At 45.5% G+C, this 15,838-nt stretch overlaps 1 protein-coding gene across 1 annotated transcript in view; it reads left to right on the top strand.

Annotated features, from left to right (window-relative positions):
- Positions 1-13,814, top strand: part of ZDHHC18 (zinc finger DHHC-type palmitoyltransferase 18) — a 37,372-nt gene extending 23,558 nt beyond the window's left edge. Inside the window, 3 exon segments of the mRNA XM_048502106.1 lie at positions 650-734; positions 736-756; positions 12,249-13,814. Coding sequence (XP_048358063.1) covers positions 650-734; positions 736-756; positions 12,249-12,338 — 196 coding nt within the window. The 3' untranslated portion in view covers positions 12,339-13,814.
- The last annotated feature ends 2,024 nt before the right edge of the window (positions 13,815-15,838 follow it).

The raw sequence follows: 15,838 nt of genomic DNA, 5'->3' as shown, positions 1-15,838 counted from the left end.
CCACAGCACTTGTCTTGAATCCCATGATGCTGCTTTCTGTGACCCTTGGTCTGTCAAAGTCCAGCCTAGTATACTCTGACAGTGGTGGCAGCTACCAGGGTCACAAGTCTTCATCTGCTGCCTGATCCTTTGAAGTGGGAGATGCTGGGGTTGAATTTGGAACTTCCTTCAAACGAAGGCTCTACCCACTGAGCCAAAAGCTCTCGAAAACATTAATATGAGTTTTATGTATTGTTGAAGGCTTTCATGACCAGAATCAAGTGGCTGAGGGCTTTCTGGGCTGTATGGCCCATAGTCTGGTAGTTTCAGTTCCTAACATATTTCCACATCTATGTAGCTGGCATCTTCAGAGGTATGTCGCCCATGAGGAGAGAAACATAGGAGCTAAAACTACCAGACCACAGCTGGACAGGCTGCAGAAAGCCCACCCCAGCTAATATCAGGTTCATTCCACATTAACTCACCTTTTAATTAATGTCTGCAGAACAAAAGAATTCCCCCAAGTGTGTGTTTGTCAGCTAATAATGCTCCTCATCTGTCAACCAGGGTAAAAAAAGCAGTGTCTGTTGTTGCCTTACCTGCTCCTTTGCTTGTTAATTACCAGTCTGATTCCCTCTCCCTTTCTGTATCTCTTTCCCCCCTCTGCTAGTTTAATAGACAGAAGAGGGGTTTATCGCAGGCAGATGCTGAGACCTCGTCCCTCCCTAAGAGGCGAGAAATCCCCTTCCTTTGGAACAAAAATCCGATGCCAGCATGGTATGATCCATCCCATAGCAGTGTGGTGCCCACATAGTCCTGTGCCTATGCCTACACTCCAGCGGTGCCTCTCTCCCATTTACACCATTTTCTGAGTTCCACAGAGAGAGAGAGAGAGAGAGAGAGAGAGATTTGTAGTTTGGTTTGGAGGTTTTTTTAATACAGGGGGGGACTTACCTGGACATTGTGGACTGCCCCCTGGATTAAGCCTCTAAATAGACTGCCACTTCTACAGGAAAGTGGGGGTTCATTCTGCATTTCTGAACAGACAGCCATGTGCTGGGGCGAATCTCAGCTTCCTGAGAGCTGTCCCATTCTCTTGGAAAGCCTGTTCCAGTAACCCAAGTTGGACTGCCTGCACAGACTGATTGGAGTGGGACATAGCTACTTGCATATGAAGCTTCATTATGGGGGAGGGTTGGGTGAAGGGGAGTAAGCAGTGCCACCTCCTGAACTGAACTTCAGGGTTTTTTAATGATGCATGTCTCTTCTAGGGGGGGATGTCTTAAGAGTTAGTCTTCCCTGCAGTCCCGTTGAGCAAGCACTGCAAAGATTTTCGGTGCTTGTTCAGAAGCTGGGTAAAAAAGCGTGAGGCTCTGTGTAGGATGTGGCACTCCTGCCCTAGCAGCAAGTCTGGCTGGCCACCTCCTGTTCCTGCTAGTGGGTGGGAAGAAATCTCGCAAAGAAAGTAGAGGATTCCCTAAGAATGATCATGTGTGGACGAGTGGGTCTGCTGCAGATCGCGTTGGTGTAAGAGTAGGCTTTGTTTGTTTCCCTGAATCAGGCCTCTGGCAACAGAGGGAACACAACCCAGTGGGATTCTTTGGTTAATAGTTAGAAGAAAATGAAGGGTTGCAATTTACAGTTCTTAACTTCCATGATTGGAGATGGGAGATCATTCCCTTGTGCATCACGGTTAGCAAAAGAAACCACATTTTTTATAGGGAGTGGGAGGACTGTTGACCAGGCGGTTTGTTTGAGGAAAGAATCGAGAATACCCCCTTGGCGGCCCATATAGGCTGTACAAAAAATGAATTTATTCTCTCTAGAGAAAGTGGAGCTTTAGTTTGGGTTCTTAGTATATTGCCCAAAGGAGGCAGGGGATTGTGTTTCTTAGCACTGAGACATCTCTTTACTGTGCATCCCATCCCATATTTAGTGTGAGCCTCCATATGTATATTGGATGGTAGTTAAGAAGCCACTCTGAAATGTGTCAATTAAAAGCTGCTGGGTGTTTTTTGCACATATTTTGTAAATTTTTTTCTAAGGATTTTTAAAAATACTTTGCTGTAGATAAACCTGTGGTTACAGATTTCTTAAGGTATTTTTTTTTTTAAAAAATACACAGCATTGAATTTATTGTATCCAATTAATTGCATGCACAAAGATGAGTAAGCCAGCATTTGCTGACCTTTTGGCATCCCACAAGAAAAGATAAGGCTAGGGAAAGTTTGGAGAAGGCCCATTTTACTGTATCCCTGGTAGCTGCAAAGCGAAACTGCATAGTTGTAAGCAAGCAGAATGGGATCTCCAGTCTTACTGGGACAGATTAGACAGGCGTGAGTATGCCATTCTCATTCCAGAGAAGTCAAGGTATGTCCAAGTTAGTGGGTGACATAAAAAAGAAGAACAAAATCTTGGTGATTGGAAGTCATATCGCTTGGGAGGCTGCTTTTCCTTCTTACTATTTGGCCCTGCTCTTCTTGGCTATGTGATGTATCAGTAGCTCCGCCTTCGAGGAAAGTCATCAGTTATCCTAAGCATGCTGCCAAATCCTGCTCTCTCAATCACACCAGAGAGTACCAGGGGTAAATGAAGCTCGGAGACAATTTGTCTCCCACGGCGCGCGAAGATCTTCCCCTTGCTGTCGCCCGTCCCCACCCCCCCACGATCTGTGCCTCATCCCCTGCCCCCCCCCTGCCCCCGTCGGCTGGGCTCCTCCAGGCATGCCACAACAGCCTGCAAAGTCCCTGGCCTGGAGGTGCTTTTATAAGCACTAAGGCCTGGGGGGCTGGCTCAGGGGCATGGCCCACACCTCCCGAAGCCCCACCCCCCAGCCCTCAGTGCTTGCGTAAAAGCACCTCTCCAAGGCGGGAACTGCAGTCTGTTCTGGCCTCGCTTAGAGGAGCAGAGCAGAAGGGACTGCTGGCTGCTGGCTGGGAGAGCCCAGCTGGGGGGGGCAGGGGGGGGAGAGCTGAGTGGCCCGAGGAGCCAGGAAGATGCTACCTCGTGGAGTCTTTGAGTGCCTTCTGACCCCGCCCATGTGTCTTCGACATGGGCGGGGTCAAGTGAGCTTCGACTCCGCCCCCACTGCTGTTTTTCCTGGTCACTTGGGGACCCGATTTTGCACCCCTTAGCTGACCACGGGGAGTGAAACCAGGGCAACAATCGCCACTGGATCGCGCCATGCTGATGTTCATTCCTCATGGGTCAGCCATAGAGTGATGAGCAGCTGGTTTTCCAGTCCTGTTAAAAGGAAGTCACCACAGTACCCTGCCTGCTTCTGTTTTGGAAAAGTGGAGGTTTACTGTTTTAGTCTTGCACTCCATCTTAGTGATCCATCAGCTAACCTGTGGAACAGCGAGTGATGTCAGTGGAAGGAGTGCTACTGAAATCTGTGTCATGTCTAACCCTCTGACCCCTGAGCTAGATTTGCTTCTTCAGGCTCCACAACTGCCTTGCCATTTCCATGATCATACTTTCATTTGGTTTTGAAAATTTGTGTTAATCTTTCCTAGCTGCGTTTCCGGCTCCATTGTCTGCTTCGCCTGGCAAGTCAAGATTGTGAACACTGAAGCCTGGAGAAAGCAGAATAGGCCATCCCTTCTTTCTAAAATTTAGATCTGCCCTGAAATATGTGTGAGCAAAAGATTTTTGATAGCATCTCTAAACTGACACTGCACAGACCCCTCATATACACTCATGCAGGCTTTCTGTGGGTGTCCTAGGTAGCTCTCTCTAACTCAAGAGTGTCCAACTCTGGTGCCCCAGATGTTCATGGACTCACGAAGTTGGACATCCCTGCTCTAACCCATGGAGCACTGTTGCAAAGGCAGCCCCAGCACATGAGGGGCAGGTGCTTGTATTCACCATTGCCTTTTAGAAGTTAGTTCCAAAACTATGCGGTGGAGTCAGGACATTCCTCAGTGATGGGTTCACACTTTCCCCTGCAAGTTGCAGAAGAAGCTATAGGAAGGAAGTCACCACAGTCTTTCTGTGCTAGCAGCTGTGACTCAATTTTGGCATCCCACCATGTGCCCTCAATTGCCATAAAAAATGGTTTTGCCCAGTTGGTTGAAGGTCAATGAAGTCTCAGCTGACCATTGGAACCACCTGCTGAAAAGATTACAGCTTTACTTTCAGACAACAGATTCTCAGTTTCGATTGGGTGGGGGGACAACAATAGTCTTATCACCCTCTCCAATTCCAGTTTTCCAGGAGCAGGAAGGAGGGGTAGGCGACCCAGACTTCCTCTTGGTATTTGTTTTCTAGTAATTCTGGTATTCAAGATCACCTTCTTATTCCCTAGGGTTTTAGACTTCTGTAAGCTTACTAGGGGAGAAAGTGAAACTTAGGCCATCCTCCAACACACTAATCGAATTGTTCATAAGCTTGATTGGGAAAGGAAATTTGAGGCAGTATCTGGAAGACTGTACCAGTGTTACATTTGTGACAGGAGATATTCTTAACCCAGCTTTTTTGTTGCTTTTACTTTGTAATAAAGATGTTTATTTTTAAAAGCCAATTGTTTTGGGTTTTATGTTTAAGCGTTTTCTTTATGCCAGTTTTAAGCGTTTGAAGTTATTTTTTTTTGTGAAAGTGGGAGCTCTGGGGTTAGGCAGTTGGAGGAGAAATATCTCTCTGTTCAGACTGTTACCCAGTTCTCGCTATTTAGATCTTGCTCTTGGGCTTGCAGGAACATCCATCAATGAGAGATGCCCGTGCTCCTCTTAACTTAAGTGGTTTTACAAGTCAAGAGTTTTAAAATGGCCATAACTTTTAAAGCTGGTGCATCTCCCCTACCCGATTATAAATGCCTTTGAGCGATGGTGGAGAGCCCCCCCTTTCCCCTCTTGATTCTGCTTCCCCTCTGCCCAGAAGGCTGCCACAGAGTATAATCTCCTGGTGTCTTCTCCAGGAGGATGTCACCTGCCAAGGACTTTGCCATATCTTGCACAGCCTGATGGGATAGCCCCTCCCCCCACAGGATGGGTTAGCACTGCTCTCTGAGGGTTAGCTGGTAAGAACTGCAGCTCTTTTCTTCCTCACCCCTCATCCAGTGAATCATCTCACATTCTCACCACCACATAGTTGATTCAAGCCTGGGATCTGCTCACCCTCCTCCCAGTCTCTGTGTGACTGTTGTCATTAAGTTGTGTGCCTAACCAACCATCTCACTGATCTTGTGACTGGTCTCAATTTGTGACAGGGAGGCTGCTGGTTGCCTTGAGGGTCCAGCCTGAGCTGGAGCCCGGGGAGGAAGCATTTTTCTCACATGGGTTCGCAGAGCAGAGAAGATATTTGTAGAACCTTCCAGTATCTTTACTTAGGTGAAAAAAAAACTCTCTGTTATACTACAACCATTCCACCTGTGGCACTGTTTTCAATGTAGTGGTAGCACTTCGTTGCAATGTTCATCCCAGCTCACCTCTTCTGATTTTTTCCGGCCATTACACATTGAAGTTTGAATGTTAGTCTGGTCACGAGGTCGAAAGGTGGGGAAGCAGCATAACAGTTTTCTTGGACAGGTCTGTCCACTTCTTTATGACTTTGGAGGGCTGATAAGCGGGAGCACCTCGTCAAAGTGCCATCCCAGCCAGCATAAAGAGGAACAGGGCCGATCGATCTCTCCAACTGTGAAAACTGAGTTATAAACAGTTGACACAACAAGAACACTTGGGTAGAGATGAGGAAATGTCAGGTGCAAAGCTGCAGTTGAATGGTTTTGTGTGTAAGTTAAAATCTCAGTAGAAGGTGCCCTACCAAGAATTTGGGAAGGAAGTGGTGAACTATCGTCATCTTGAAAAAAATACTGCTGTATGCCTCTCAGTCCACAGTGGTGCATAAAAGACATACCAAACACATTATTAGAAGATAGCTTGTACATAGTGCTGTAGAATTCCTAAAAAAGTTCTTCACATTCTCCCCTGATAATCTTTTCCTAGCAACTTCTAGAGGCCAGTATTGTCTCTGTTTTTTTGGAGCTTAGGGGGGGGGGCAGAGCGACTGGCAGAGGGAGAAGCTTGCCTCTGAGGTCACCCTGAGTCAGTTTGGTGTGTCTCAGGCTGACATTACAAACCATTCACAACAACTTGGCCTTTAGACACTGCACCACACACTGGCTCTCAAGATGAGATCCCTACTGATGTGTAGGCTACCCTATATCCAAGACCACTGTGGTCCTAATATACTGTCTTACAGCTATTCTGTAGCTGACAACACTCCCACTCCTGTGCTTACTTTGTTGCCATCTCCATTTTGCCAAAAACAAAGCCCCTTTTACTCATCTATGTAAGTATGCTGTTGATGGTAAGTAATGTTCAAGAATACTTTGTTAAAAAAGCTATACTTCTGTGTTAGAATGCTGAAATAACCGCCTTTGCCCCACATAAATGATGACCTGGAAGTAGGAGGGTGGTGGAGTAGCGTGGTGGCCAAGTTTGCAGATGATACCAAATTATGTAGGGTGGTGAGAACCACAAAAGGATTGCAAAGAGCTCCAAGCGGACCTTGATAGAATTAGGTGAGTGGGCTCAGAAATGGCAAAATGCAGTTCAATGTAGCAAAATGTAAAGAGTGATGCACAACATAGAGGGCAAAAAATCCAAACTTCACATACACGCTTTTCACAGGGGTCAGTGCTATCAGTCACAGACCAGGAAAGGGATTTAAGCGTCTTAGTTGATAGTTCCATGGGAATGTCAACTCAATGCATGGCAGCTGTGAAAAGGGAGGCAAACTCTATGCTGGGGATAATTAGGAAAGGAATTGAGAATAAAACTGCAAAAGATTTCTGTCATGCCCTATATATACAAAGCAGTTAGTAGATGCGACCACACTTGGAGTACTGTGTCCAGTTCTGGTCGCTGCATCTCAAAAAGGATATTGAGGAGATAGAAAAAGTGCAGAGAAGGGCAACAAGGTTGATTGAGGGACTGGAGCACCTTCCCTATGAGGGAGAGGCTGCAGTGTTTGGGACTCTTTAGTTTGGAGAGGAGGCGGCTGAGGGGGGATATGATTGAAGTCTACAAAATTATGCATGGGGTAGAAAATGTTGACAGCAGAGAAATTTTTTCTCTCTTTTCTCACAATACTATAGAACCAGGGGGCATTCATTGAAAATGCTGGGGGGAAGAATTAGGACTAATAAAAGGAAACACTTCTTCACGCTAACTTAGCGTGTGATTGGTGTTTTGGAATATGCTGCCACAGGAGGTGGTGGATGGCCCCACTAACCTGGATAGCTTTAAAAGGGGCTTGGACAGATTTATGGAGGAGAAGTCGATTTATGGCTACCAATCTTGATCCTCCTTGATCTGAGATTGCAAATGCCTTAACAGACCAGGTGATCAGGAGCAACAGCCGCAGAAGGCCATTGTGTTCACATCCTACATGTGAGTTCCCAAAGGCACCTGGTGGGCCACTGCGAGTAGCAGAGAGCTGGACTAGATGGACTTTGGTCTGATCCAGCTGGCTTGTTCTTATGTTCTTACTTTTATTTATTTTATTTAAAACATTTCTGTGCCACCTTTCCACCCGAATCATAGAATCACATAGAGTTAGAAGAGGCCACAAGGGCCATCAAGTCCCACCCCCCTGCTATGAAGGAACACACAATCAAAGCACTCCTGACAGATGGCCATCCAGCCTCTGTTGAAAAACCTCCAAAGAAAGAGACTTTTTTGGGCATGGGCCAAAAACTGCGGTGTGAAAATGGTGTAAACATTTGCAGTGATGATAGGAGCAGCAGTGGCATAGGCGGTTAAGAGCTCGTGTATCTAATCTGGAGGAACCAGGTTTGATTCTCCGCTCTGCCGCCTGAGCTGTGGAGGCTTATCTGGGGAATTCAGATTAGCATGTACACTCCCCCACACGCCAGCTGGGTGACCTTGGGCTAGTCACAGCTTCTCAGAGCTCACTCAGCCCCACCTACCTCACAGGGTGTTTGTTGTGAGGGGGGAAGTGCAAGGAGATTGTAAGCCCCTTTGAGTTTCCTACAGGAGAGAAAGGGGGGATATAAATCCAAACTCTTCTTGTTCTTCTTCTAAACCCTTTTACATAGTTTTAAACCATTTTTCTCCGTTTTTACACTGTTTTCACACTGCTGCTTTTGGCCCATGCGGAATCCGCCTCTGAGGCAGTGTATTCCACTGTTGAACAGCCCTTACTGTCAGGAAGTTCTTCCTAATGTTTAGGACAAATCTCTTTTCCTGTACAAATCTCTTTTTAAACAGGGTTCCCAAGATAGTGAACTTCAAATGATAAAACATTAAACAGCATTTGAAGTAAAGTTTATATAAAATAGTTCAATAAAAATATAGAAACACACATAACAGCAAAAGCAGGGAGGAGGGCCAGTAACAGTTATAGGGAATATGCTGAACAAAACAAAAACACACACCTGAAGGCAGAAGATGGAGACAGGTAAACCTCCCTGGGCAGGAAGTTTCATAGTTTTTGGGCCGAGACCAAGAAGGCCGTTTTTCAGATTTGCACCCATTTAGCTTCAGATGTCAGGGACACCTGAAGGAGGGCCTTTGAAATTAATCCGAGTGAACGAGGAGGTTCATGTAGGACAGGGGTAGGGAACCTGCGGCTCTCCAGATGTTCAGGAACTACAATTCCCATCAGCCTCTGTCAGCATGGCCTATTGGCCATGCTGGCAGCGGCTGATGGGAATTGTAGTTCCTGAACATCTGGAGAGCCGCAGGTTCCCTACCCCTGATGTAGGAGAAGGCAGTTCTTATGCTGTCTTCAAGCCAGATACAGCTTTAAAGATGAATACCAGCACCTTGAATTTGGTCCCAAGACAAATGGGAAGCCAGTTACAACAAGACTGGAGTGACTGTACAACCCACTCCATTCAACATTCTGGCCACAGCATCCTGTACCATCTATAACTTTGAGACTGTCTTCAAGGGTGACCTCACAAAGAGTGTATTGCAGTAATCTAGATATTACTAGAGCATACACCAGAGTGGCAAGGTCTTCTCCCCAACCCCCTGGCAACTAGCTCCCCTACTGAAGCTACTGAAAGACACCCCTGGCCACTGCTGTCAACAGGAGGCCCAACTTCAGCGGATAAGCTTTAAACCTGCTCCCTTAGAAGTGCAACCCCATCCACCACAGGAGATGCCAAACCTTCCCCGCACCAATAGCATAGTGATATAGCCATAGTTATAACCATAGAAGTGACAGACAGAAGCCTTTATTGGCATTATAAACCATAGAAATGTAACCACAGTCAGTACTGTCCATTTTGTTCCCTCCCACATTGCAGCCATGTTTTAGAACCAAAGTTTGAAAGGTCTGTATTATGGAGGCTTAGTTTCATTTTTAGAAGTTGGGACTATCTGTGCTGTTATGTGATTAATGAGAGTTTGGATTAGTCTTAGGCAGTTTTTCCATTTGTGAAAAAGGGGTCCCCTTTGACCATGCAAAAGGCTATGCTGGTGATCATGGAATTTGCATGGACAAAAGCCAGAAGAGATAGGAACTATTGCAAAGAGAGGAATAAGAGGAGATTGACTGGGTTCTGACTGTTATCTGCCTCGAGGTGGACTAAAAATCTTAATGTTCTGGAAGGAGCAACACTGGGCAGCCCAATGCTGTCCTCCCCAGGGAACCATGTTGCATATTAGCATTTTTGTGATTGGAATTGCTTCTTGCCTCCAGGAGGACATGATGGGGTTGCTACCTCAAACAGTCACAGTGCTTTTCCTTTGGACTGGCTTATATGTGCGTCTTGATAGGGGAAATGCATGCTGCCATATCCACTTCTGCAGCTCTTCTCCTTCCATCTCTTAGTGGAATGTGTGTGTCTTTAACAATTTGCTGTTCATTTCAGCTTGCCTTTATTGGTCCTTGTTCCTAACATGAGTGACTGAAGGGGAGGAGGGAAATCTGCATAGGACAGCAAGGGTGATTCTTGCTCATGAAGATTTGCATAAACCACAATTAGAACTTCCTCACTGGCTGAAGGAGCTGGGCAGGGCTAAGCTGGGCCAGGGTAAATGCTTGGTTGGACTCTCTGTATTCATTGCCGGGGTGAAAAAAAAGTTTAGTCTGAGGCAGGTTTCATAAGAGCCAGGAGGCAGCTAAATCTGTAGTTATCCTTTCCATATCACTGGGGTTAGGGCCACGGCACACACCCCACCCTGCAATCTGGAAATCTGCATAACATTTTTCGGCCTTTCCTTTGTACCAGAGAATAAGCCAGCATTTTAAAAATTATTTTAAAATTTTAAAAGAAATTGTGTAGATTTGTGATATTAAAAGATAAAATGTTGATGTTATACAACAGTATACACACATTTTTTTGCATTTCTGAGTTTGTAAACTTTTCCTGTGTGGTCGATTGGCCTTCACGTGCTGTCTGCGGCCTCTGCCAAACTCCCCAAAATCCCCATTTCATTTCTTATACTGACCTGCGATATATCAAAACCAGAGGTGGGATCCAGCAGGTTCTCACAGGTTACCGAGAGTAGGTTACTAATTATTTGTGTGTGCCGAGAGGAGGTTACTAATTGGTGATTTTGCCACGTGATTTTTGTCTTAGTTACGCCCCTCCTCTCAGCAATAGCGCGCAGAACTTGAAGCAGTCTAGCTACCACCGGCGTGTGTGGCAGCCTGTGCCTGCATGCATTCATTTCCCACCCAAGGACCGACGCAGCGGCTGCGTCTTTGCCACAGCCCCACCCAGGAATGCCCGGCCACACCCCCATCGTGCCCCGCCCAGCCCCATTGGTGCTACGCCACGGCTTGAATCCCACCACCATGGGAACCTGTTACTAAAATTTTTGGATCCCACCACTGATCAAAACGACGATGAGGAAGAGATAACTGACCATTGCTGTCTCCAGAGTTCTGAGTTCAAAAAGTGCTCACAGCCTACCTTACAGTGTTGTTTGAAGGTACCATCTTAAAACCTATTCTCAGTGGTACAGATCGACATGGCTGGAAGTTGGCTGTGCCTGCTGTATATCTGAACAGAGGGATCTCTTTGTCCTGCGTTGCTACCACCAATTACTTGTCTGTTTATATCCTGCTTTTCTCCCCATTGGGAACCTAAAGGTGGCCTATGGTACAAAAAGCAGAAATAAGAAAAAACAAATAGCACACGAACACGTGAAGCTGCCGTATACTGAGTCAGACCCTTGATCCAGCAGAGTCAATATTGTCTGCTCAGACTGGCAGCAGCTCTCCAGGTTCTCCAGCAGAGGTCTTCCATCCTCACCTCCTACCAGATCCTTTAACTGGAGATGCTGGGGATTGAACTTGGGACCGTCTGCATTTCAAGTGGATACTCTACCACTAAGGCACAGCAACAAGAAGAGAAGCAGCAACAAGCAGGAGTAGCAGGGAGGGAGGCCAGATGTACAGTAGGTCTTTTCCTCTCCCAGCCCCCTCCTCCCAGCCTCTGCTAACAGATCTTCGTGAGACTTAATTTTGCCAGGCTACAACGAAGGATTAGAGATCTTTGCCTTTTAGCTTGTGTCTGTGGGCATGTCCAGGGATTAGGTTTCTGTAACAGAGGAGGAACGAACTCAGCCAGATGTTATTCAGCCACTCCTCAGATGGTTTGCAGGGTCTTCCCCACATACTCCCCATCCTTGGTAGAAGATCCAAATTAAACCTCTTTCAATTTCTGTTCTTGGAGCAGAAACCAACAGAGCTAAAGCTAAGCGAATTGGGATTAATGGGTTTGGAAAGCAATTGGTAGCAATACAGGGACTGACATATCTAGTTTATGTCTGTAACTTTCAGGCAATTGATTATTTCCCCAGCATCTCCTTCCTTGTGGGGCCATTCCCGCCCTTCTGTCCAAAAAACCTTGCTCCATACATTTTGCACAGTAGGCCATGCAAGACAATTAATACACTGGAGAAGTAATCAGTAGCTTTGTATTTTGGTCCAGTACAACTATCTTGACAGTGGAAAGTTTTCTAATACTGTTTCTCACAGTTGAGTAATTTGTTATGGAAGGAGATGATAGGTTTGGTTTGAATTTCTCTGTGGTGTTCTGATGTACCTGGCACTTCCCCTTTCCCCTGACATTTCACGTCATCACAGCCTTCATAATGAATGATTCTTGTCAGAATAACACTTGTTCCAGATTTACCTTGATTTGCAGACTGACTTCCTCCTTTCTAGCTTGCCTGCAGGTTCTCCACCTGCCATCTGCTTTCTGTCTGTGGTGTCTCCTTAACTAATCCTCTTTTCTCTTCTTCCTTTTTTTTTATCCCGACACCCTCCATTGCTTGAAAATCCAGTGTGTCCAGGGCACTAAAGAGCTTTTGAGGACCCTCTGCGCCTCGTGGCAAAACCCAAGGCGATCCCAAGAGGCCCTGGCTAATCTCTGAAAAATACAGCCATTGCCACCGCCTGTGCCTCTATCCTCCAGGGCTATCTCGTTTTTCTATTGCTCCATCTCTTCCCCTTTCCACAACGAGGGTGGAGAGATGCCACCATGCACAAGGGAAAAAAGCTGTTTCAAACCCTCAGTGCTTGGAGTGGAGAGGCTTCTGCCTCCTGTAGGGTTTGAAGCTTAAAGCCATACAAACCACCTGCTGTGAGTGCAATAACAGGAGTTTCTTGTCGGCTCCTGGATCTGGGAAAATGGATTCCAGCATCTAAGCACATCAAGGCCGGGGAGAGAATTGTTGTATCTAGCCTTACTCTGCAGCAAAGATGTCTCAAAGCTCTGAAGCTCTTAGGAGATGTTTTTAGTTATCTATGCTAGTCTAGGACTGTCTCTTTCTTCTGTTCTCTTCCCTATCCTGTCCGCTTGTGTTGTCAAGATTCAGTGTGTCTGTGGGCATGGCAGAGCGGGCACTGTTAGGGCAGCATTTACACCAGTGCTGTTCCCACTTTGTGCACTAGGTCGAAGTTGGTATCTGTTTTAAGTACCATGTGATGAACTAGGAATGGGAACTAATTTCCAGGCCTATATATGGGTTTGCTCACCACACTTCTGTAGGAACACAGGAAGGAAGAAATATAGAATGCGGTAATGGGTGGGAAATGCAACTTCCCAAAAATGCCAGCTTTCATTTCTTTTAAAGAGAAGTTTCTAGTCCTTCTAGGTCTGAAGACTTTGCACAATACTTAATGGAAACTGAGAAGCTAGAAAGGTTGGCAGACTTAAATTTCCAGTGATCCCTTTCCAGATCCAACATTATTGTCCTGCAGTATTATGTCCTGGCAAAATTATGTAAAATAAATTGTGAAATAGGCCCAATTTACATGATTCTGGTTTGCAGAATGTAGTTTCTCTTGGTGCAAATGTGTAGACTGTTAATTTTTTTAAAAAAGCACAGTGTATGTAACCCTGCCACATTTAATAGTGTTGCCACACCCTGCCCTAGGATGCTGGAGCCAGATCAAATCAGTGTGCAGCAGCAGCCTGCAAAGCAAGATTTTTGCCAAGATGCTGGCTTTAAAAAAATATACACAAGCTGCTTTTACTGACTATATTATGAGGGAAGATGCACACTCTCTGGGGTTTTGTGTATGTTAGAAGTTTGTCTTTTTCAGCATTTAAACTGCTAAAAAGATCTGTTTATAGGACTGCTTTAGATTTCCCCCAATTCCCTCAAAATGCTATTTTGTAGAACATATCTAATGGATCCTATTCAGAACTCTGCCCTTTCTGTTCCAACTGAAAATAATGTTTCATGGAGAGGGCTAAGGAGCAGAACAGATGACAAGAAAGTTGCCAGAAGGCTTTACACATAAAACCAAACCAGATCCCACTGGCCTCCTTGAGTGTCGTTTGGTAAGGTTTGAAATCCATTAATGCCTTTCACTTTTGTAACAATAAAATTTATCCTATCCTACTCCATGTTTGTTTGGTTTCTGTGTACTCAGCTGTACGTGTGACTCTTCCTTCCCCAGTTAGAATGTAACATTGAGGGTATCATGTAATATATAAGGGGGTGTACGCACAGTATGATCCTGCATAGTGTACCATGTAAATTGTTGAAGACTTTCATAGCCAGACTCACTAGGGAGTGTTGGGTTTTCTGGGTTGTATGGCCGTGTTCCAGTAGCATTTTCTCCTGATGTATCACCTGCATCTGTGGCTGGCATCTTCAAGAATCTTCAAGATGCCAGCCACAGATGCAAGCGAAATGTCAGGAGAAAATGCTACTGAAACACGGCCATACAACCTGGAAAACCCACAACACCCTACTGTACCGTGTGACTTTGTAGCCCACCTTGAAGGCACAGATATGTGTCCTTGAGACTTCTGGTTCTTGACTTGCTTTGGCAGACAGCACCTGAGATTTCGGAAAGGATTGCTGTGGTGCTGGGGAATTCTTAACTCCATGATCTTCATCCTTTTCAGACTTGACAACTACTGAGCTGCAAACATCTGAGAGGAAGTCATGCCCCTTCAGAGTCACATGACAGGGCAGAAACCAGTATAAGACTCTCCCCAGGACTGGACTGCAAAATGAGAGAGCTGGGGTGACAAACGCAAGTTGAGCTTTAGAGGAATGTAGCATGATGTGTTAGAGCCACATTCCCTGCTGGCTTGGCCTTGCCTCAATAGTCTTCCATTCCTCTTCACATGCATGCAGAGAGAGCCTGACGCCAAGCGGAAAGCCAGATAAACATAAACCAACACACATAGTATCCGAGAAGAATGTACTTATTACCCCTGGAAGCTTGCTAAACACACCCAGCATCCACCTGGGCTACAACCAGTATTTGAACACTGATCTTCAAATTTTGCAGCAGAAGCTTATCCAAGATAGGAATAGCAAAGAGGATTTTGTGAAAGGCATCATTCCACCATGATGGTTCTTTCCGTTGTGCACCAGCTGGAGAGCACGGGGTGCCTGTGTTGTAAGTGACAGTTGGTTCAAGTGGGGCTACGATAAGGCCCTTGTTCAGTTGGCGGAAGTTCCTCATCACACTAGTTGAATGTGGAAAGGTTGCCCTGAAACAGGAAACTTGGCTACATCTATGTGTGTGTGTGTGTGTGTGTGTGTGTCAAGGGCTGTCATGTTGCAGCCAGTTTTGGCAACCCAGTGGCATTTTCGAGGCAAGAGACTAACAGAGGTGGTTTGTCATTGCCTTCCTCTGCGCAGCAACCCTGGGCTTCCTAGGTGGTCTCGCATCCAAGTACTAATCAGGGCTGACCCATCTTAGCTTGTGAGATCTGGTGAGATCAGGCTAGCCAGGGGGAACCAGGTCACATCAGAACAAACGAGGCCTAAAAACCCAAACCTGCTTTGCTCTCGTGCTGCGACAGGTAACACTGATGTATCATTTTGGATATATCTGAGTGCCAAGTGAATGCTACCGTGGAATATTTTGGATAAGTAGGAATCAGGGCCTTTGCACTGCTATTGGAATAACAATTAAATATAACTTTTTTTTTTTGGAATGCAGGTATTAAGTCTCCACCCAGCTGCTTTGCATTCTAGCTTGCCTTGCTGAATGGGAATGTAAGCCTTCCCTCATTATCAAACAGCAGCAGGATTATTTAAACAGCAATAGGACGAGGTGCTTCATAAGCTGAAAAATATTGCTTGCAGTTCAGAGTGTGATTGTGGAAAGACAACTGGGAGGGGTAGGCAGGATGGGAGCAATTACCATTTATGTAAATAAGAAACCTTTCCTCACCCCCTTTGTCAATTTGTTTTACTTTATACAAGTTATAACCTTTAAAAGGTTTTTTTTTTTAAAAAAACTAAGCAGCATTCAACAGAGAAAATAAAGATGGAAATAAAATGGAAGATAATTTCAAAGTACTGCTAACACAACAACAGTAGAATAACAACATAAAAGAGAAGGCAGGGAGAATGTTACTTCATTAGAAACCCAAGTAAAACATTCAATATTTGTGGCC

Source organism: Sphaerodactylus townsendi, linkage group LG06 (assembly GCF_021028975.2).
Source record: "Sphaerodactylus townsendi isolate TG3544 linkage group LG06, MPM_Stown_v2.3, whole genome shotgun sequence".
In the NCBI taxonomy this organism is placed as follows: Eukaryota; Metazoa; Chordata; class Lepidosauria; order Squamata; family Sphaerodactylidae; genus Sphaerodactylus; species Sphaerodactylus townsendi.
The sequence above is the reverse complement of the archived record's forward strand: the minus strand, read 5'-3'. Positions and strand labels throughout refer to the sequence as shown.